At 46.3% G+C, this 22,870-nt stretch overlaps 1 protein-coding gene across 7 annotated transcripts in view; it reads left to right on the forward strand.

Annotated features, from left to right (window-relative positions):
* The window catches only part of ppip5k1a (diphosphoinositol pentakisphosphate kinase 1a), a 46,856-nt gene that overhangs the window by 19,911 nt on the left and 4,075 nt on the right, over nt 1-22,870 (forward strand). For 2 of the 7 annotated variants that reach the window (XM_029768026.1, XM_029768025.1), the window contains 19 exons: nt 507-619; nt 1,166-1,251; nt 1,888-2,013; nt 2,131-2,252; nt 2,332-2,514; nt 3,561-3,702; nt 4,170-4,393; nt 4,776-4,903; nt 5,111-5,225; nt 5,341-5,448; nt 5,529-5,645; nt 6,153-6,293; nt 6,653-6,746; nt 9,961-10,086; nt 12,728-12,790; nt 17,319-17,375; nt 18,659-18,838; nt 21,977-22,114; nt 22,560-22,673. In XM_029768026.1, coding sequence (XP_029623886.1) covers nt 507-619; nt 1,166-1,251; nt 1,888-2,013; nt 2,131-2,252; nt 2,332-2,514; nt 3,561-3,702; nt 4,170-4,393; nt 4,776-4,903; nt 5,111-5,225; nt 5,341-5,448; nt 5,529-5,645; nt 6,153-6,293; nt 6,653-6,746; nt 9,961-10,086; nt 12,728-12,790; nt 17,319-17,375; nt 18,659-18,838; nt 21,977-22,114; nt 22,560-22,673 — 2,377 coding nt within the window. The remainder of the gene's footprint in view (nt 1-506; nt 620-1,165; nt 1,252-1,887; nt 2,014-2,130; nt 2,253-2,331; nt 2,515-3,560; nt 3,703-4,169; nt 4,394-4,775; nt 4,904-5,110; nt 5,226-5,340; nt 5,449-5,528; nt 5,646-6,152; nt 6,294-6,652; nt 6,747-9,960; nt 10,087-12,727; nt 12,791-17,318; nt 17,376-18,658; nt 18,839-21,976; nt 22,115-22,559; nt 22,674-22,870) is intronic. The other 5 variants (XM_029768027.1, XM_029768028.1, XM_029768030.1 and 2 more) reach the window with 5 other exon arrangements.

A 22,870-nucleotide genomic window follows, 5' to 3' on the forward strand; every position in this document is an offset into this window, starting at 1 on the left:
TTTCTAACTAACTGTAAATAATACATCTGGCTGGCTAACTTACAGATGCGGTCAAATATATTGGCACTCTTGCATGATTCACTTTCTTCTAAAATCTGTTCATTTAATTTTTGTTTTGTTTACGTGTGTGTGTGTGTGTGTGTGTGTGTGTGTGTGTGTGTGTGTTTAACAACTGCATAGGATCAAGATGAAGAAATAAATTGTACATTTAGATTTTTCTCTTCATTTGACCACATCTGTACTTAGTAAGATATAACTAACTTGACTAAATGTGGGTTGAAAGAATTCACTTAGTTAGCCATCGTACCGCTCTTTGATCGCAAATGTATCAATTCCTGTGTTTAGATGGTCAAAGCTGTGTGTAGGAATCCCATTTGACACGACTAATTTCAACTGTCCATTTTGTGTAAACCACAAGACTGTTAAAATAATTTCCTCAAAGTAATACATTCTATTCCATCTCTCTGATGGCTTTGTCATTTTGTCCATCTCCTTTGTGTGGTTAGGAGGTACTGGACATAGCTCGGCAACTGTTGCTAGAACTGGGTGATGGAAGAGAAGACTGCGAGATCGAAGAGAAGAAATCCAAACTGGAGCAGCTGAAGACCGTTCTGGAGATGTGAGTGACGTGTCTAACTAGGCCAACGTGTTATTAGGCACACAATCTCACCTGGGGCTTCTTGACTTTCTGGGTCATCGTAGTTCTATCGAAATGTCATCAACTAGATTGCGGAAAAATATGAACTGGACAACGCACATAATGTCCAGTTTTGTCTGTGCAATCACAAAGCTGTAAAGTAGTGTATGGAACCTGCAGGATAGTCCAATCAGATGTAATTCTTAGATATTTGAAAGATTGAGGAAGAGTGAATCGGTTCTCTTTGAACTGGTAACTAGTTTATGATGATGACAAATTATCTACAAGCAGCTAGAACAAAGTTGAGGCTGTTTTAAAAAAAAATGTCTGTGACTAACTGGTTTTGCATTCAACAACACTATCATTGCGTAGTCCCTGATTTCCAGGCACGTTTTGGCTAGCTAGACAATGACAAGTTGGCTGAAGCAGAAACAGACTGACACCCAGGCTATTCAATGCATGATTGACTGGACATGGGAACAGTCATAACACGTGGTTCTCCCTTTTTTCTATTCCTGTCTTTTCCAGGTATGGCCACTTTTCTGGGATCAACAGAAAAGTGCAGATCACCTACCTGCCCCATGGGCAGCCCAAAACATCCAGCGAGGAGGAAGGTATGGAGAAAACGGAGGAAACATTTCACCTCTACTGCTTAGATCATAAGGGGCTTTCCCCCAGCCACCAGCACCACGTACTATATGTCTGAGTTGCATTTGTAGAAAAAGTGTTCTACTGTAAAACGTCCCTTACGCGCCAAGCCTCCAGCAAGCATCAGTGTCTTATGGTAGCCAGATATCACTAGACATTCTAGCAAATAAACGCTGGTCTCTAGTAAGAGCTGGGTATCAGTTTCTCCTCACATGAACACATCAAATTTCCACTCTGCTCCAGTTCATAGTCATAGTTTCTCTATCTAGCGCTAGACGTTTGAGCCCTGCATGTCAAAAACACCGTCGGTATTGCCAATTAGTGAGTTTTATCACAGAGTGGTAGGTAGCTTATCTGCAGTTACTTTTGCACAATCTTCATTTTCTCATTTTGTAACAAATGCTTTGTGTGCTAAATGTAACAAAAGTGTTGTCAATTTCAAACTGGGCTATCAGTGATAGGAATTGTATTAAATGCCTGAGTACAATACGTACTGGTCTCCAACCAAACTCCACTTCACACACAGACTGGGCATTCAATTGAGGTTTTACGATACGTAGGATTGAATTGATTGCTAGTTAAGCTGATGTGTTGTTCCACAGACACACGTAAGGAGTGCCCTTCTCTGCTGCTGGTGTTGAAGTGGGGAGGGGAGCTGACCCCAGCAGGCAGGGTACAGGCTGAAGAGCTGGGCAGGGCCTTCCGCTGCATGTACCCCGGAGGACAAGGTGAGACCCCCACACACACACACACACACACACACACACACACACACACACACACCAAAACACTGTTGCCAACTATGTTCACTGAAAAAAACATCTGATCATTGTCTACTGTTCTAGGAGACTACGCTGGGTTCCCTGGCTGCGGGTTGCTACGGTTACACAGCACGTACCGACACGACCTCAAGATCTACGCGTCTGACGAGGGCAGAGTGCAGATGACTGCCGCAGCTTTCGCCAAGGTAACCACTAGGCGTCAGAGGTTAGAGGTCAAAGCTCTTTGTGTGTGTAAATGTGTTTATCTGAGTGTTTCCCTGGCAGGGTCTGCTGGCGTTAGAGGGAGAGTTGACGCCCATCCTTGTGCAGATGGTGAAGAGTGCCAACATGAACGGCCTGCTGGACAACGACAGCGACTCGCTCAGCGGCTGCCAACACCGCGTCAAGGCCCGTCTCCACGAGATCATGCAGAAAGACCAGGAGTTCACCGAGGAGGACTACGATAGGGTAATTGATTTCATTGAATTCCTGCTCAGCCAATCACTAAGTGCAACCGACCTGGGTAGTGTTCAGGGCACACCGTAGCAAAAGTTTGTACAATGCAAAACGAAAGCAGGCTAGTAGATAGTACCTGCCCATTCACTCCACTTCGGGATGTTTTCATTGGTTTTGTGCCTCAGGTATCAAACTCGGGTCGTCTGTGTGCCCTAGCCTAGGCATTAGCTTGGGGAGCTAACATGTGTCTTATCAGGCCTAGGCATTAACTTGGGGCGCTGACACGAGTCTTATCAGGAAAGCATAGGTAGATCACCATACTACCTCCATTACAAACACAAGCTATAAAGAAAACGGCTTAGAGGGAAAAAGAAATGGGCATTGTTACAAAGTCTCTAAAGTAAATCTAGCCTCCGGAAGGGCTTAATCTTAATGAGGTTTGCAAGCGGAACAAGCTCCCTTTTCCACAAATACTTTCTGAAGCTTTTAGTTTCCTCCTCATTTCTAATGCATCTTACTGAATGGGAAAGGACAGAAGCTAGGCTAAATCAAGCTGGAGCTGGGCTAAATCAAGCTGGCGCTAGGCTAAATCAAGCTGGAGCTAGGCTAAATCAAGCTGGAGCTAGGCTAAATCAAGCTGGAGCTGGGCTAAATCAAGCTGGAGCTGGGCTAAATCAAGCTGGAGCTGGGCTAAATCAAGCTGGCGCTGGGCTAAATCAAGCTGGCGCTGGGCTAAATCAAGCTGGCGCTGGGCTAAATCAAGCTGGCGCTGGGCTAAATCAAGCTGGCGCTGGGCTAAATCAAGCTGGAGCTGGGCTAAATCAAGCTGGAGCTGGGCTAAATCAAGCTGGCGCTAGGCTAACTCATACGTGAGTGAGATGATGTATAGAAACTAGTGATTGCTACAGGAGGGTGGAAATTGTTCTATGTTATTGCTCTGCTCTTTGATCATTCTGGGCTCTGTAATTGGTTGTAATGAAAGCAAAGCGGATTTAGATGTTTTAAGCTATTCATTATTGCATAATGTTCTTTAGCGAGGTGTGTGTGTGTCCGTCCAGCTGGCCCCTACAGGTGCAGCCTCTGTGGTTAACTCTATGAGGATTGTGGAGAACCCTGTGATGACATGCGACCAGGTCTACACACTCATCCAGAGTCTCACCTCCCAGATACGCAAGAGACTAGAGGACCCCAAATCTGCAGGTACACCCTTTTGTTAACATAGCACTGTGATGGTGTTATTTCAGCTCGGTACAATGTTGAACGCTAACCATACATTGGCAATCAATACAGCACAAGGCGAGGTGGATCTGCTGCTACTCTCTGTTATCATCTATGCATAGTCACTTTAATAACTCTACCTACATGTACATATTACCTCGACCAACCGGTGCCACCGCACATTGACTCTGTACCAGTTCCCCCCTGTATATAGTTTCGCTATTGTTATTTTACTGCTGCTCTTTAATTACTTGTTACTTTTCTTTCTTTTTTTTGTTTTTTTTTAACTGCGTTGTTGGTTAAGGGCTCGTAAGTAAGCATTTCACTGTAAGGTCTACACCTGTTGTATTCGGCGCATGTGACTAACACAATTTGAATTGATCTGTACCAATCCCAGACTACTGTGTTTCTCCTACCTGTCCTCTACTTCCTCTCCTCCTGACCCTCAGACCTGCAGCTGTACCACAGTGAGTCTCTGGAGCTGATGCTGCAACGCTGGTCCAAGCTGGAGCGGGACTTCCGGATGAAGAGTGGCCGCTACGACATCAGCAAGATCCCGGATATCTATGACTGCGTGAAGTACGACGTGCAGCACAACGCCACGCTGGGCCTGGAGGACACACTGGAGCTGTTCAGGCTGTCCCGAGCCCTCGCCGACATCATCATACCACAGGTGAGGGAGGGAGGAAAGGAGGGGTGGAATGGATGGAGTGGAGAGAGGGGTGGATGGATGGAGTGGAGGGGTGGGTGGGTGGGTGGATGGATGTTTGGAGAGATGGATGGATACTCTGGAGCTGTTCAGATTGTCACACGCCCTCGCTGATATTATCATACCACAGATGAGGAAGGAGGGTTGGGTGGGTCAGTTGTAAGCGGTAGATGGATACTCTGGAACTCCACAGGCTGTCACAAGCTCTGGCTGACATCCTCATACCTACTGTTGATGGACACCAGTCACTGTTTATATGCTCCCAGACTTTGAAAATATAGCAACGCTCTGACCGCTGTGTGTCTTAGGCAGGGAGTAATGCTCACGACTTGTGTATTCTCCTCAGGAATACGGCATTAACAAAGTAGAGAAGCTGGACATAGCATACGCCTACTGCCTACCTCTGGTCAAGAAGATCCAGCTGGACCTCCAGAGGACCCACGAGGATGAGTCAGTCAACAAACTCCATCCACTGTGAGTCTTGACTCACAGGGCAGCAATAGTCATGTTGCACCTAGACGCTGATTTAAGGTCAGTTGCGTTTTCTCTCTCTGAATGGTTAAGATTTGGAAAGGGTGAGCTGATCCTAGATCTGCGTGTAAAGGCAACAGCAACATGAAGTTGTAGCTCAGTCAATTATGTCTTTGTTCACATTGATGTTCTGTTTCTCTGGCGACTCAGGTACTCTCGAGGAGTGATGTCACCAGGTCGCCACGTGCGGACACGTCTGTACTTCACCAGCGAGAGTCACGTCCACTCTCTACTCAGCACCTTCCGCTACGGAGGCCTGCTCGACGTAAGCACATAACTACCACAGAGGAACTACGGTTACCTAGAACTACATTTCCCTGAACAACAGCAACAGAACTACATTCGATCCAATAATTGGTGTGTGTGTGTGTGTGTGACAGGAGGAGAAGGACCAGCAGTGGAAGCGGGCGATGGACTACCTTGGTGCCGTTTCTGAACTCAACTACATGACCCAGATAGTTATCATGCTGTATGAGGACAACAACAAGGTAGTGGTGTGTGTGTTTCTGTAGTAGGTGTGTGTCTGTTTCCCTTTCTTTCACTAAGCCCTCTCTGTGCTGTCCCTCAGGACCCATCGTCAGAGGAGCGTTTCCATGTGGAGCTTCACTTCAGCCCTGGGGTCAAAGGTTGCGAGGAGGAGGAGAAGGCACCAATGGGCTTTGGCTTCCGTCCCGCTTCTGCAGAGGTAAGTGTTTAATGTCTGGTCCTAATGTTAATCTAATAGGATGTTTTCACATATGAAATTCACTACCCTGGTTTGGTTTTATGAGGCATTTCTGAGAATTCTACAAAATATATTATGGTTTAACAAGAACTGAAAATAACCGTTTCACGGTGCAATTTGCAAGATGCACATTCTACATGACTTAGCAAGCTAGCTTGTTTACAACGGGCAAAAGTTTAACGTTACTCGGGCTGCCGTGTCACAAAGCCTGGTACTCTGGTCCTGGATCTTGATCCCACCACTCTGGCAGGTCCAGGATTCATTCAGCCAAAGTTTGAGTTTCACGCATGCTTTATAGTGCGGATCTGGGTACCAAACGATCCAGCATCCGGATCATACAGGGAACTGTGAAAGTGCCCTTAGTGGTACATCAATGCCCTGTGAAGTGTGTGGGTATGGTATATTGTATTTTTTAAATATGTTCTGTGCACGCACCCCATGTCTGTGGCACCCTTCTTCCTGGTTCAGAATGATCAGAAACAGACAGACCCTGGCAGCTTGGAGGATCTATCACGTGATGAGCCCGACCGGGCCCTGCCACTCTCTGAGCCAATGGGCATCCACCGGAGATCCCCTCTGATTCGCAACCGCAAGACTGGGTCTATGGAGGTAAAATCTCACACACACACACACACAACTTTCTATTGTCAATAAAGCCAGAGGTAGGAGTAGTGATAGTAGTAGTAGTAGTAGTAGTAGTAGTAGTAGCAGCAGCAGTGAAATATGAGACAAGGATTACAAGCATCTTTAAACTATAAATATATACTATAAGACTTTTGTGTTCCATGAGTTAGGATGCAGCCATAAGCCAGGGCTTTCCTGCTGTGTTGTTGCTCTGAGTTACTTGTCTATCTGGCAGAGGTCACATGTGGTCCTTCAGTCTGGCAGCCAGTGATGGAGATCTGTGTATGGTGTCAGACGCTCTGAATTTGCTCCTTACCATATAATGTGTGTATGTGTCACCCCAGGTCCTGTCAGAGACGTCTTCATCCAAAGCAGGCAGCTACCGTCTCTTCCCCTCCTGCTCTCGCCAGTCCCCTGAGATGAAGCAGAGTGGTCTAGGTGGGTGTCTCCTTCCTCCCTGCTCCCTAACACGCTCAGCTCTAGGATCAGTTTCCCCTCCCCCAATCCTAGCCTTAACCATTAGTGGGGGGAATGCAAAATGAACCTTAGAGCAGCATCTAAGGGCAACTTCCCTTACACTGTAGCTATGGCAACTGTGTTTACCTATATCACCCCAACTGTCATTAAAGCCTATGGTGGTAGAGTGAGGGGTGGCATTGGTGCTCTCACAGTCGATTTCTGACAGAAATCAACCTGGAGTTAGATACTGTACTATGGACTATGCTAGAGGCCTAGCTAGGTACTAGTCCCGTGTATCTCAGTTGGTAGAGCATAGCGCTTGCAACGCTAGTGTTGTGGGTTTGATTCCCACGGGGGACCGGTATGAAAATGTATGCACTCACTACTGCTCTGGATAAGAGCATCTGCTAAATTACTAAAATGTCAAATGTACTATGGACAATACTACAGGTCTAGCTTGGCACATACGGACCATGCTAGAGGCCTAGCTACCGTAGGCACATACGGACCATGCTAGAGGCCTAGCTACCGTAGGCACATACGGACCATGCTAGAGGCCTAGCTACCGTAGGCACATACGGACCATGCTCGAGGCCCAGCTACTGTAGGCACATACGGACCATGCTCGAGGCCTAGCTACTGTAGGCACATACGGACCATGCTCGAGGCCTAGCTACTGTAGGCACATACGGACCATGCTCGAGGCCCAGCTACTGTAGGCACATACGGACCATGCTCGAGGCCTAGCTACTGTAGGCACATACGGACCATGCCGGAGGCCCAGCTGCTGTGGGCACATACGGACCATGCCGGAGGCCCAGCTGCTGTGGGCACATACGGACCATGCCGGAGGCCCAGCTGCTGTGGGCACATACGGACCATGCCGGAGGCCCAGCTGCTGTGGGCACATACGGACCATGCCGGAGGCCCAGCTGCTGTGGGCACATACGGACCATGCCGGAGGCCCAGCTGCTGTGGGCACATACGGACCATGCCGGAGGCCCAGCTGCTGTGGGCACACACGGACCATGCCGGAGGCCCAGCTGCTGTGGGCACACACGGACCATGCCGGAGGCCCAGCTGCTGTGGGCACACACGGACCATGCCGGAGGCCCAGCTGCTGTGGGCACACACGGACCATGCCGGAGGCCCAGCTGCTGTGGGCACACACGGACCATGCCGGAGGCCCAGCTGCTGTGGGCACACACGGACCATGCCGGAGGCCCAGCTGCTGTGGGCACACACGGACCATGCCGGAGGCCCAGCTGCTGTGGGCACACACGGACCATGCCGGAGGCCCAGCTGCTGTGGGCACATACGGACCATGCCGGAGGCCCAGCTGCTGTGGGCACATAGGGACCATGCCGGACGCCTAGCTAGGCAGATGCGGACCATGCCAGAGGCGTAGCTGCCGTGGGCGCATACGGACCATGCCGGAGGCCCAGCTGCTGTGGGCACATAGGGACCATGCCGGACGCCTAGCTAGGCAGATGCGGACCATGCCAGAGGCGTAGCTGCCGTGGGCGCATACGGACCATGCCGGAGGCGTAGCTGCCGTGGGCGCATACGGACCATGCTGGAGGGCTATTCAAGTGGTAGCCAGGTTTTCAGTTTTAAGATTGTAGGGATGTGTAGTCATCTTGTCACTGATTTATTTTTTTTATCTGAGTTTTGGTAAAAATGTATGTTTTTATGATTAACCATCCTAATGACAATTTTTTTGAGTGTCCAAGTGCATCTACTCTAATTTTGGATTTTTCTAACATCTGACAAACTTCCTTTGAACTTACTGGTTTGATTGCTAATATTAGCTTTATAACATTGAATCACTTGGGCCACGGTCATTAACACCATATTAGGAAGGAATAGGGTTCATTTGAAATGCACAATGGTGTTTTCCTGCTTTTTAAATGGAGGTCAATGGAGAAAGATTTTTAAAACTGATTTGAATGGATATTTTTACCAGGTAGGCACCAGCAACTTCAGTAAATAAATTACACATAAACAAGAATCACTTGCCTCCAACCAAATTAATTAGAATTTTGTGTAATTAGTCATTTCTTTACAAAAAAGACTTCGTTTTTTCTCTTCAAAGTAAAAATAAAATGATGTGCAGTTGTAAACCAAACAAATACATGTGTGCACAATTTTTTTTTTAAATGTCAACTTATTTTAGAAGAAATAGTGAAGCATGCAAAGCTGCCAATATATTTGACTGCATCTGTGTAACTATGAAGTGACATGTACTGACTTAAACCCTTATTCACACCACTCATCTGAGCCAAGCTGCGCCATGCTGGCCTGGTTACGCACCCACTATAGTTGCTGGAACTGTGCTGGAAAGGATCATGTGAAAAGAACATCACAATCTAAATATAATGATAATATTCCATTTGGCAGATTATTTTATCCAAGGTGACTTACAGTACAGTGAGTGCCTCCATTTCTTATGCTTGTGTGTGATACCTTTAGGAATTGAACCTACGACCTTGACATTGCTAGCGTCACTCTCTTACCAGCTGAACCACATATTATCAGAGCCAGTAAGGTCTAGTCGGAGCGCTAATGTGAAAAGGGTGTTAAATAAGCCTAGTGGCTCATAATAAGTCTATTTACAGTAGATCCCTTGGCCTTGCATAGGTTAGGAGTCAGGATGTTGAATGACCTTAGTATGGGGAGTCATGTGACTACTACACCTGGGTTCAAACACTATTTGAAATCTTGCAAATACTAGATTTCAAATAGTGTTTAGCTCTAGTCTGCCTGGAGTGAGTGCCAGATGGACAGGGTTTTATTTATTATTTTTTTATTTAATCTTTATTTAACTGGGCAAGTCAGTTAAGAACAAATTCTTATTTACAATGATGGCTTAGGAACAGTGCCTTGTGCCTTGTTTGGGGGCAGAACGACAGATCTTTACCTTGTTAACTCGGGGATTCAATCTAGCAACCTTTCGGTTACTGGCCCAACGCTCTAACCACTCTAACCACCTGCCGCCCACGGTTTCCACTTTAAAACTGTTCTGTTTGGTCCTTTGCGCCAGACAAGCTCAACAAGCCCAGATACAGTATTTGATAGGATTTCAACCCAGGTCTGCTAAGTACCTCTCTCCCCTCATGCTAACTGAGTCAGAGCATTGTTTGAATAACTGCATGTTGTGTTGTGGTGACTAATTCCCCCACCCCTCCCACAGGATCTCAGTGTGCGGGACTCTTCAGCACCACTGTCCTGGGAGGCTCCTCTAGCGCCCCCAACCTGCAGGACTACGCGCGCACACACCGGAAAAAGTTCTCCTCAGGCAGCCTGTCCTATAAAGACGGTATGTAGCCAAGGTCCTGTTTCTAATTCCTGTAGCCTAGAGAGACACAGTGGATGGGTATTGTTAGATCTGGGGTGGGCAACCCTGGTCCTGCACACCCTGTGGTTATCTAGGACCATGGTTGTCTAACCCTGCATTAGACTGCTGGCCACCAGACCTCCATACCATCCCTCACATTGCATAGTCACACACCAAGCAGGGCAGGTTTCCCTTCATGCTTGTAATGCACCTTGGTGCTTTTCACACTACTGAGCCAAACCAAGCTGAGCTGGCCTGGTCACATCCACCGTAGTTGCTGGAACCATGCGGTAAAGGAGAAATATGAAAATAAATGATCCAAGCCAGCACAGTTTGGGTCGGCACGATAGTGTGAAAATGGTAAATTCTAGCCAGTAGCCAAGTTGTTGTCTTGCCAAGACCACGATGTAGCCTGCATTGATACACATAGAAACAGTGTGACACCCAGGTTAAGGAGCTTTGACATTTTTGGAATATGGAACATAAGTTTGTCAGTTGACGATGGCATTTCTCCCTTAAAGACTGGCAAAGCACAAAGCCTGAAAAGATCAATTAGGGCCACAAGGTAGTAGCCACAGCTGAACATATTCCCATAGAAACCCTGACCTAAACCAGATGTTACACCACTGTTGTGATCTCATATTTGTTGCATGGTTCATGTTTTGGTATTCATATCTGTTTAACATGGTCTTACAACTATTTACACGCAATAAGGCTAACATAGAACACTTATCTAACTCACTACTGTAGGTATCCTGCCTCCTTCAATATCAACCTTCTGGCACATAGTGCTGCAGTATAATTAGGAAATATCTGTAAAGACTTCTTGTGAAACATCTGTAGTGCTTCCATATCAAGTGTCCAGTAGAAACTAGGCTAAATGTCAAAGCTGTATAAATTATCTTCAGTTCAATGGAGAACAAATAATCTGTAGACCTATTTTATAATGTTGACTTGTAAGACATTCTAAATGGACTTGTAAGATTTATTTGTATATGTATATTTTCAAATTCTTTCTAGAACATTCCCATGGTTTCCTGATCAGAGTTGAATGTATTTATGAGACTCGGTCAGCAGATGGCTCTGGTGCTCTAGTAGAAAGTCCCAGTAGTTGATTTAGCTGAAGTCCCATTCAATGATGAGCACAGTATGCCGTTGTCCATACTCTTACTTGGCCATGTTTGCTCTTACAATACACACATATTTGCATATATGCACATATTTGCGCTGATATCATGACACACACATATGAGTGATTAGGCCATTCTGTATTTGGATCTGTTTGAGCCTAAATGACAGTTTTGTTTTTGTTTTTTTTATGGAGAGAATGCCCTCATCATTAATTGCTGTCATTGACGGTCAAGAGATGCCATTTTGTGTTTACCTGTACATACCAACTTTACGTAGCGGTCAAGCTTTTGAATTGTTCATTGTCTTTTGTGTTCTCTAGACCAGAAGACATGGGACGACAAAGCTGTCTGTAGTTTGCTGTCCACATGGTGTCACTGTGATGTTGTCATAGCTGTTTTTCTATTGGGCTGCCATCTTCTCGGTTGTCTTGTTGTGTCTCACTCAGTGTCGAGTCTCGCTCGGTGTCGAGTCTCGCTCGGTGTCGAGTCTCGCTCGGTGTCGAGTCTCGCTCGGTGTCGAGTCTCGCTCGGTGTCGAGTCTCGCTCATCATGTCTGCTGTTCCATGAAGTCTATCATTCGTGTCCTTACTCTGGTTAGTGATCATGAAAAACATCTGAATCAGAGATCACTGTGATCTTTGGTGTTCTCATACATAGTCCCTTTTGAAGAACCTATATTGACATGATTAGTGCTTGTGTGTGCATGCATGTGTCTGAAGCTGACCTCCTTCCAGCAAAATGGTGTTGAGCAGTACTTTGCTGCTGTCAGTCTTGATGCTTTGTTACTTTGAACAATACTCCAAGCTTTTGATATAGTTTGCCCAGCACCGTGGCACACCTGGGGGGCTGATAACCTAATTCACAATGGAATGGGCAAGCTAAATCAAACGCACCATATCTCTCTCCTCCTGTATTTGGGACGCAACACATCTGAAGGGAGTGGTTGGAGTTGGGGGCGTGTATAGGCCTACATCATACGTACCGCTAAATGTCCCTAATCGTTGAGAAGTTGTCAAGATGGGAAATGGGTTTTTGTTTTCCTTTTTTGTCTTCCATCTCCTACATTTCCAGCCGTCTCATTTCGTCCTGTCATCATGAGAGATTTTCATCCAATGTGCCTGTAATTTGATCTTGAAATTGTCCGCACTTCTAACACACCTTGTACCTCGTCAATTATAGACCATCTAGCGTGTTCCTCCAAAAGATCCTGCCTCTGTCCCTCTGATGTCCCTTTTTTATCTTAACTCTTAGAACCACAAACACTTCACATGGAGTTTTATTTTATTTACCTTTATTTATTAGTAACTTGTGTACTTTTCTGCTATGGCCCCTAAATGCGTCCCACCTTTGACACTGTACCTAACGCCAGAAAAACTATTTTCAAGAAGAGTTAACACCCCTCCCACCAAGACATCCAGTGTACACACACACAAACCCTTTGCAGGTGCTCTGTGACCGATGGTAACACTAGTGACCTTTTTCTATTTCCTCAGAGTTGTTGTCTATGCCGGCAGTAAAGAGATTTTCTGTGTCGTTTGCAAAGCATCCGACTAATGGTACGTCTGCTTCTTTCCGGTATATTTCCACTTCTCCACCTCTGTTTGTCTTGCATGTCTTTGGAAATCTCTCTTTATTTGTACATTTCGGTTCTACTTCACGTGGCCGTTACTACCATGTTTCCCAACCCTCTGGGGTTTCCAGTTTTTCTTCTGTCTACCCATTCACTTTATCACTACCCCACATTCTTTGTTACATTTTCACCCTCACCTAATGATTCAATGTTTGTCAGTGGATAGATTGTGTGTGTGTGTGTGTGTACACACATCTATTATTTATGTTGAAGATGTGTATTGAGACCATCTCTTGAAAACACCAACCAAAAACCCTCACCAACTCCTAAACCTTCCCCTGTTTCTTGTGACTTCAGTCCCCTCTATTCTCATTTAATATTCTGCATTGGCAACCTAAGCTACAACTTATAGCCTACACTTTTTTGAATAGGTGACTGGATGACTGAATAAACTGTTTTGCAGTCTAAATTGACTGGGACAGAACGATTGGCGGTTACTGCTAAACGGGGAAAGGGTTAACGTGTTTTTGTATTTTTTTTTGTACCCCGTATGGTTGTCATGATATGGATGAATCTGCATATGACCAATGTGTTTGATTGTGGGACCCTTTTCAGTACCTTGGGATTTTGAACACTTTCCTTGAGACACCGGTTATATTCACTGGGTAGTGGGCACCAACCAGGAGTAAAATGTTTTTAAACAGAAAACCAGAATTCAAATCACTCTTCCGTTTTATGAAAATATTTTACTCCTGGTTGGGGCCTACAAGCTATGTAGTGAAAGTTTAAACTTGATCATTATATTGGAGGGGTTTAGACATTTTCTTTGCAACACTGTCAAGGAAGAACTGGTTTTCGAGAGAAATATTGGAAGCTCCTTTATCCAAAGTGTGTGTGTGTGTGCATGCGTGTGTCCCCAGAAAGAATCAAACCCACAATCCAAGCACCATGCTCTACCAACTAAGCCACACAGGCAACTACAACATAAACCAGACTGCTGTGTATCAACTGTATATTTCAGAGGGCCTATGTAGTGTATACTGCAGGGCTCTCCAACCCTGCTGTCGGTTTTCACTCCAACCCTAATATAGCACACCTGGAATTAAAGCTTTTATTTACAGTCTTGCCTTTGTTGCAGTCAGGAGGAACTCCATGTCCAAACACTAAATACCTGGAGAAAATGATAATTAGATTGACACATGAAAAGAGTAGATTACCTGCTCTGAGTACACTTCACACTCTGGGGTCCAGTATTCTGGCTGTAGAATGGTTAGGTTGGTTAGGGACAGGGACAGGTGTACTTGGCCACTGCCTGTGGGGTCCAGTATTCTGACTGTAGGGATGTTGGTTAGGGACAGGTGTACTTGGCCACTGCCTGTGGGGTTCAGTATTCTGACTGTAGGGATGTTGATTAGGGACAGGTGCACTTGGCCACTGCCTGTGGGGTCCAGTATTCTGATTGTAGTGATGTTGGTTAGGGACAGGTGTACTTGGCCACTGCCTGTGGGGTCCAGTATTCTGACTGTAGTGATGTTGGTTAGGGACAGGGACAGGTGTACTTGGGCATCTGCCTGTGGGGTCCAGTATTCTGACAGTAGGGATGTTGGTTAGGGACAGGTGTACTTGGCCACTGCCTGTGAGGTCCAGTATTCTGACTGTAGTGATGTTGGTTAGGGACAGGTGTGCTTGGCCACTGCCTGTGGGGTTCAGTATTCTGACTGTTGGGATGTTGGTTAGGGACAGGGACAGGTGTACTTGGCCACTGCCTGTGGGGTTCAGTATTCTGACTGTAGGGATGTTGGTTAGGGACAGGGACAGGTGTACTTGGCCACTGCCTGTGGGGTTCAGTATTCTGACTGTAGTGATGTTGGTTAGGGACAGGGACAGGTGTACTTGGCCACTGCCTGTGAGGTTCAGTATTCTGACTGTAGGGACGTTGGTTAGGGACAGGGACAGGTGTACTTGGCCACTGCCTGTGGGGTTCAGTATTCTGACTGTAGTGATGTTGGTTAGGGACAGGTATACTTGGCCACTGCCTGTGGGGTCCATTATTCTGACTGTAGTGATGTTGGTTAGGGACAGGGACAGGTGTACTTGGCCACTGCCTGTGGGGTTCAGTATTCTGACTGTAGTGATGTTGGTTAGGGACAGGGACAGGTGTACTTGGCCACTGCCTGTGGGGTCCAGTATTCTGTCTGTAGGGACGTTGGTTAGGGACAGGTGTGCTTGGCCACTGCCTGTGGGGTCCAGTATTCTGACTGTAGGGATGTTGGTTAGGGACAGGGACAGGTGTACTTGGCCACTGCCTGTGGGGTTCAGTATTCTGACTGTAGGGATGTTGGTTAGAGACAGGGACAGGTGTACTTGGCCACTGCCTGTGAGGTTCAGTATTCTGACTGTAGGGACGTTGGTTAGGGACAGGTGTGCTTGGCCACTGCCTGTGGGGTCCAGTATTCTGACTGTAGGGATGTTGGTTAGGGACAGGGACAGGTGTACTTGGCCACTGCCTGTGGGGTTCAGTATTCTGACTGTAGGGACGTTGGTTAGGGACAGGGACAGGTGTACTTGGCCACTGCCTGTGGGGTCCAGTATTCTGACTGTAGGGATTTTGGTTAGGGACAGGACAGGTGAACTTGGCCACTGCCTGTGGGGTTCAGTATTCTGACTGTAGGGATGTTGGTTAGGGACAGGGACAGGTGTACTTGGCCACTGCCTGTGGGGTTCAGTATTCTGACTGTAGTGATGTTGGTTAGGGACAGGTGTACTTGGCCACTGCCTGTGGGGTTCAGTATTCTGACTGTAGTGATGTTGGTTAGGGACAGGTGTACTTGGCCACTGCCTGTGGGGTTCAGTATTCTGACTGTAGGGACGTTGGTTAGGGACAGGGACAGGTGTACTTGGCCACTGCCTGTGGGGTTCAGTATTCTGACTGTAGTGATGTTGGTTAGGGACAGGTATACTTGGCCACTGCCTGTGGGGTCCATTATTCTGACTGTAGTGATGTTGGTTAGGGACAGGGACAGGTGTACTTGGCCACTGCCTGTGGGGTTCAGTATTCTGACTGTAGTGATGTTGGTTAGGGACAGGGACAGGTGTACTTGGCCACTGCCTGTGGGGTTCAGTATTCTGACTGTAGGGACGTTGGTTAGGGACAGGGACAGGTGTACTTGGCCACTGCCTGTGGGGTCCAGTATTCTGACTGTAGTGATGTTGGTTAGGGACAGGTATACTTGGCCACTGCCTGTGGGGTCCAGTATTCTGACTGTGGGGACGTTGGTTAGGGACAGGGACAGGTGTACTTGGGCATCTGCCACCGTTGGAGCCATCGCTGGAGCCATCGCTGCTGGAGGGCAGAGCCACTTCTGGAGAATAGCAGGTTCTGGAGAAGACCACCTGTTCATTTGGACTCTGTATTGTGAACTGCACTGCCTATGGGATCTCATGAAGCAAAAGTTGAAATACTGTACATAGCTTGTCTGTTTAGGCCTGCTAGGATACTCAGTCCAGTTAAATGAGAGATGGTCATTTGTTGTATGGCTACTTCGGGAATATGAACCCATCATGGCCAGAAAAGGTGAGGAATATATTCTGCAATGGTTTTGAAAATAAAATAAAAATACATTCCTATGTCCGATTTTCGCTCTTCTCACTAATGGAAAATGGCTGCCTCTTGTTATTTTTTCCAGTTTTTTTGTAGTTTTTTGGATAAGAGCGTCATCATATCCTGTATTTGCACAAAATACTTGTCTGCTTGCTATACAATACGTCAACCACTAGAGAATGTGTGTATGCATGGCCCAAACAAAAATCGCTGAAGTTGGAGACTTTTATTTCCCTTGCCAACTTCAAACATCAGCTACCTGAGCTGCTAACCGATCGCTGCAGCTGTACATAGCCCATCTTTACATTGCCCACCCTATCTACCTACCTCATCCCCTTACTGTTTTTATTTGATTTACTTTTCTGCTCTTTTTGCACACCAGTATCTCTACATGCACATCTTCATATGCTCATTTATCACTCCAGTGTTAATCTGCTAAATTGTAATTATTTGCTCCTATGGCCTATTTATTGCCTACCTCCTCATGCCTGCACACACTGTATATAGACTTTCTTTTTTCTACTGTGTCATTGACTTGTTTATTGTGTTATTGGCTTGTTTATTGTTTACTCCATGTGTAACTCTGTGTTGTTGTCTGTGTCACACTGCTTTGCTTTATCTTGGCCAGGTCGCATTTGTAAATGAGAACTTGTTCTCAACTAGCCTACCTGGTTAAATAAAGGTGAAATAAAAATTTTAAATGTTTGCGGGGAGGTAAGGAAAACTGGCTCACGTATATTTTGTGTGTAGGTAACGTTTATAAATGAGGCCCCTAAAATGTCATTTCAGTACATGAACACAACACCTAATTGCTTTTATGGGATTTTTTTTTATTTTTATGACAGTCATTTCATTTTAAGCAACTTGAAGCATGTCAATTCACAACTGTGTGTATATATTGACTTTTGAATAGGGACACAGGATGATACGTCTGCTGTGGCTGTTTCCCCTCTGTGGTGGCCTGTCTCAGGTACAGTAACGAATGAGGCTCAGGTTTACATCCAACTGCAGCTTTACGCAACCTGTCAAACAGGATTGATTGTAGTGGCACGGCAAAAACGCTATGCACGCTGGACCGCTTTCGCCTAGTGTATTTTTATTGGACACTGGATTGAGTTCTTTTCTCTCTAGGATTTGAATGTATTCACAATGACACAAACATATTTGACATATTTAAGCATGTGTAGCTCCACGTCTCAGCGTTTTCAACGTCTTCAGTTCTATCACAAATGCTCCTATGTGGTCTCTCAACTTGAAACTAGTCAATGCTGTTAAAAAATCAAATGCATTAAATGCAATATTGACATTTCCTCTGTGGATTTTCATTGGATATGTATTTCTGTCTTCTAAACCTATGGATTGTATCCCAGAGCTTTTTCCATAACCAAGATGAGATTGCAGTGGAGTCATGTGATACGCTATTCTGTCTTTTGGAGTTTGAGGCGTTTTCTCTCTGTCAATGCTGGGGACAGTTGGATGGAGCAGATTTTGCTGAGGTCTTTGTGCAAACCTGTGGGATGATTGGGTTGGATGGGGTCCGCTGAATGTTGCTTGAAGATTTTTGCCGTTTATGGTAGCTGGTCCAGAGCATGGAGGAATGGGATGGTTGACAGGAGAAGGTTGGCTGTTAGAAATAGCAGTAACTTACTGTACCTCCAAGTCACCCCATCTCTGTCCACACAATGGGTGATACCTCTCCTCCCTCCCTCCTCCCAGTCACCCCCTTTCTGTCCACACAATGGGTGATACCTCTCCTCCCTCCCTCCTGCCAGTCACCCCCTTTCTGTCCACACAATGGGTGATACCTCTCCTCCCTCCCTCCTGCCAGTCACCCCCTTTCTGTCCACACAATGGGTGATACCTCTCCTCCCTCCCTCCTGCCAGTCACCCCCTTTCTGTCCACACAATGGGTGATACCTCTTCTTTGTCCTTCCTCCCATTACCTCTGCTGTGTCATTCATCCCATCCCTCTCCTCATTTCACTCCCCCCCTTACTGTCCTTCTTTCCTCTCTTCCCCCTCTACTCTCTCTCTTCCTATTCCTCTCGCATCCTCCTCTGCCTCCCACCTCATCTATCCACCCCTCCCTGCTCTCCTCCCATCTCTCCTGCTCCCACCTCTCTGGCTCTCCTCCATCCTGCCCATCTTCTTCCCTCATCCTTTATGGTCATCCTCTGCCTCCCCTCCTCCTTCCATCTCCTCCTCCCCTGCTCCATCCATCCTATCCTCTCTCCTCCTGTTCCTCCTTCCCCAGAGCCCTTGGAGGAGCATCACGTGGCCCAGCTGTTGAGGCGCTTCTCCACTGATGCCAACCTGTGCTGCCCTCTCTCTCTGGACGGGGCGCTGGCCCACCACCTCAACCAGTGCTCCTACCACCTCCGCCTCTTCCGTAACTGGCTCATCTCTGGCCAGGACTCCCTAGAGTACTTCTACGGTCAGACCCCCAGCCCCTCTTCAACCCCCTGCCCTCCTATGCCCTTTAAACCCTCTGCTGTAATGCTTGCAGATCTGAGGTTTCGTTTCGTACTGGTGTGCTGCTAGTTACTGCCGCCGCAGTTGACTTTCGCCGCTTTGCCTTCGGTGGTTTGTTTGACGCATGCTTGCCTGCGACTTTTGGGAGAGCGACTTGCCATTTGGTGTGGTTTGGCTTTTTCAGGTGTCTTGCATTAGTTATCTTAACTGAATCTTATTTCCTCCCTGCAGTTCAGTTCTTATTTGATCTTGCTTCTTTTTAGTACTAATGGTCTTAATTTGAGTGACTGTTGCCAACGTAGATCTTTTGAACCAGGAACTGACTGCAGTTTGGAATGTAGCTTAGCTAGTGGATGGATGTTGTCAGATGCTGTTTGTCTGAAATGAAACCCATTGTGTTGTATAAAACTGCACAGCCTGTGACTAGATCACTTGTCTGAGATTAAACGACTACCTAGGTATTACTAGAAAACCAGAGAAATCATTGGTTTCTGGTTGAAATGACATTATAATTACATAATATCAACTAGTTTCTGGTTATAATGACATTAGTTCAACCAGTTTTGCCCACTAGGATGTTCCTGATACAACATACTCAAACCATGTGGCATTTCAATTTAGCATAGCAATAGCATCCCTGTCTGGTTGGTGTAGACTTTGTTTAATGCTTTTCTATTCAATAGAGTGAACTTGGTCGTAAACTGTTTTTCACGATTGATGTACACGGATTACAGTGAATGGATGGTCTATCGACTGGACTGATTTGTTGCTTTGTAGACCCCTTGGGCTGTGTGATCTGAAGTGTTCCGGTGCTTTACTGACTGTCAATAAGACCCGTTTCACACTACTGAGTCATGCTGAACTGTACTGCCCTGGTTACACATCCACCATAGTGGCTGAAAAAGACAGTGACGAAAATATCCAAACCAGTACAGTTCGGGTCGGCGCAGTAGTGTGAAAGACAGCGTGCATGTCTGTCTTGCTTCCTGGATATGGTTTGAGTCGCTTGTCCACTAAAATGGATAAAAATGTGTTCTACAGTAGACAGAAAGCGTACCCAAACTCGCTTCAACCAAGCCTGAACAAAAAAGGAATCGAGTGCTCGAATAAGGGACTGGAAAATCACAAAAAAAGCATTTCTTACCCCAGGACATGTCAACAGGTGACTAAAGGAGCGCTCTGTGTCTGCATTGATCTGAGTATTTATTTACGGGACGTACGTCGGGTTTGGGCGCCTTCATCAGAGCCTTGGGTAGGAAACCCACCTATATAGCTGAGCCATGATTAATACTCACGTAGTGCCGGGCGATCGCATAACACAGTGCTTCTTTTTCTTTATTCTCCTGTTAGTGTCCTGGGGTAAGGGATGCTTTTTGTGTTGTACAGTCATTTTGTGTGAGATTTGTCTTGTACAGTACCAGTCAAAAAGTTTGGACACCTACTCATTCAAGGGTTTTTCTTTATTCTGCGGTCCAACTCATCCCAAACCATCTTAATTGTTTTGAGGTCGGGTGGTTGTGGAGGCCAGGTCATCTGATGCAGCACTCCATCACTCTCTTTCTTGGTTAAATAGCCCTTCCACAGCCCCGGAGGTGTGTTTTGTGTCATTGTCCTGTTGAAAAACAAATTATAGTCCCACTAAGCGCAAACAAGATGGGATGGCCAGATGTGTCGCTGCAGAATGCTGTGGTAGCCATGCTGGTTAAGTGTGCCTTGAATTGTAAATAAATCACAGACAGTGTCACAAGTTTTGCACCATCACACCTCCTCCTCCATGCTTCACAGTGGGAGCCACACATGCAGAGATCATCTGTTCACCTACTCTGCATCTCACAAAGACACGGCGGTTGGAACCAAATATCTCAAATTTGGACTCCTCAGACCAAAGGACAGATTTCCAATGGTCTAATGTCCATTGCTTGTGTTTCTTGGCCCAAGCAAGTCTCTTCTTATTGGTGTCCTTTATTAGTGGTTTCTTTGCAGCAATTCGACCATGAAGGCCTGATTCACGCAGTCTCCTCTGAACAGTTGATGTTGAGATGTGTCTGTTACTTGAACTCTGAAGCATTTATTTGGGCTACAATTTCTGAGCCTGGTAACTCTAATGAACTTATCCTCTGCAGCAGAAGTAACTCTGAGTCTTCCTTTTCTGTGGCGGTCTTCATGAGAGCCAGTTTCATCATAGCGCTTGATGGTTTTTTTGCGACAGCACTTTCAAAGAAACTTTCAAAGTTCTTGACATTTTCCGCATTGACTGACCTTCATGTCTGAAGGTAATGATGGACTGTCGTTTCTCTTTGCTTATTTGAGCTGTTCTTGCCGTAATATGGACTTGGTCTTTTACCAAATAGGGCTATCTTCTGTATACCGCTCCTACCATTGTCACAACACAATTGATTGGCTCAAATGCATTAAGAAGGAAAGAAATTCCACAAATTCACTTTTAACAAGGCAGACCTGTTAATTGAAATGCATTCCAGGTGACTACCTCATGAAGCGTGTGCATAGCTGTCATCAAGGTAAAGGGGTGGCTACTTTGAAGAATTTCAAATATTTTGATTTGTTTTAACACTTTATTTTGGTTGCTACATGATTCCATAGTTTTGATGTCTTCACTATTATTCTACAATGTAAAAAATAGAAACCCTGGAATGAGAAGGTGTCCAAATCTTTGACTCATACTGTATGTGGTTACATGAATCAGGCATGTCCTGTGTCTGCCTCCAGTATTGTTTGTGTGGAAACCAACCGTAGCAGAAATACACCGTAACATTAGGGCAGTGTTCACCTTCCACCTCTAGTTCCAGAGAGCTACCCAGGGTGCAGGCTTTGGTTCCAGCCCAGCACTAACAAACAAATGAATCTTTGTGATCAGCTGATGATAGTGCAGGGCTGGAACAAAGCACTCCACATCCAGAACTAGGACTGCCGGTGATGACTGCAGTAGGGTGAGTGACTGGCCTTGGGGACTGGGGAGGTGGTGTTGGCTGTAGTAGTGGTCCTGCCTGCTCCAGAGACCCCTCTAACCACCTCTCCTACCCCAGTCTGACTGAAGGGTGGTGGGGCTGCGGGCCTGGGTCTTTCCCCTCTCTGACTGCAGGCTTTGAAGGCTGCTCCATGGTGCCCTCCATCTACCCACTGGAGACGTTGCACAACTCGCTGTCCCTCAAGCAGGTGGATGAGTTCATCACCGCCGTGTGTGAGACTGGTGGAGATGCCCACTCCAGGACCACAAGAGGTAATGGACTGTTACACACACACACACACACACACACACAGGAAAACCACATAGAAACGTCTTGACGTGACAGATACAGTGGGGCAAAAAAGTATTTAGTCAGCCACCAATTGTGCAAGTTCTCCCACTTAAAAAGATGAGAGAGGCCTGTAATTTTCATCATAGGTACACGTCAACTATGACAGACAAAATGAGAAAAAAAATCCAGACAATCAAATTGTAGGATTTTTAATGAATTTATCAAAAGTATCACTGACTATTGAAACGCACACTGAATCACAGCCCTGTGTGAACCGCTCTCCTCACAGCCCTGTGTGAACCGCTCTCCTCACAGCCCTGTGTGAACCGCTCTCCTCACAGCCCTGTGTGAACCGCTCTCCTCACAGCCCTGTGTGAACCGCTCTCCTCACAGCCCTGTGTGAACCGCTCTCCTCTCTCCTCACAGCTCTGTCGGCCATGTTTGACTCTCAGAACCAGCCGTCGGTGGACTCCTACATGCCTCAGAGAGTCCTCTCCTCCTCCGTATCACCCCGACAGCGCTCTGACAGACCTCCCTGGTGTGAGTGTTCATTCTCTTTCATGTAATTCATTTACCTTTTAGTTTGACCGGTTAACTTGTTTTTAGAGAAGGAGAAGGAGTTGCATTGGGGAGTATTAGAGAGTGTTGGTTTGTGTTGGTATCTAGCGTCAAATGACTATCAGTAGGTCTTATTCGTGTGTGTGTGTGTGTGTGTGTGTGTACATGTCAAAAAGTGT

This window comes from Salmo trutta, chromosome 12 (assembly GCF_901001165.1).
Source record: "Salmo trutta chromosome 12, fSalTru1.1, whole genome shotgun sequence".
Lineage (NCBI taxonomy): Eukaryota > Metazoa > Chordata > Actinopteri > Salmoniformes > Salmonidae > Salmo > Salmo trutta.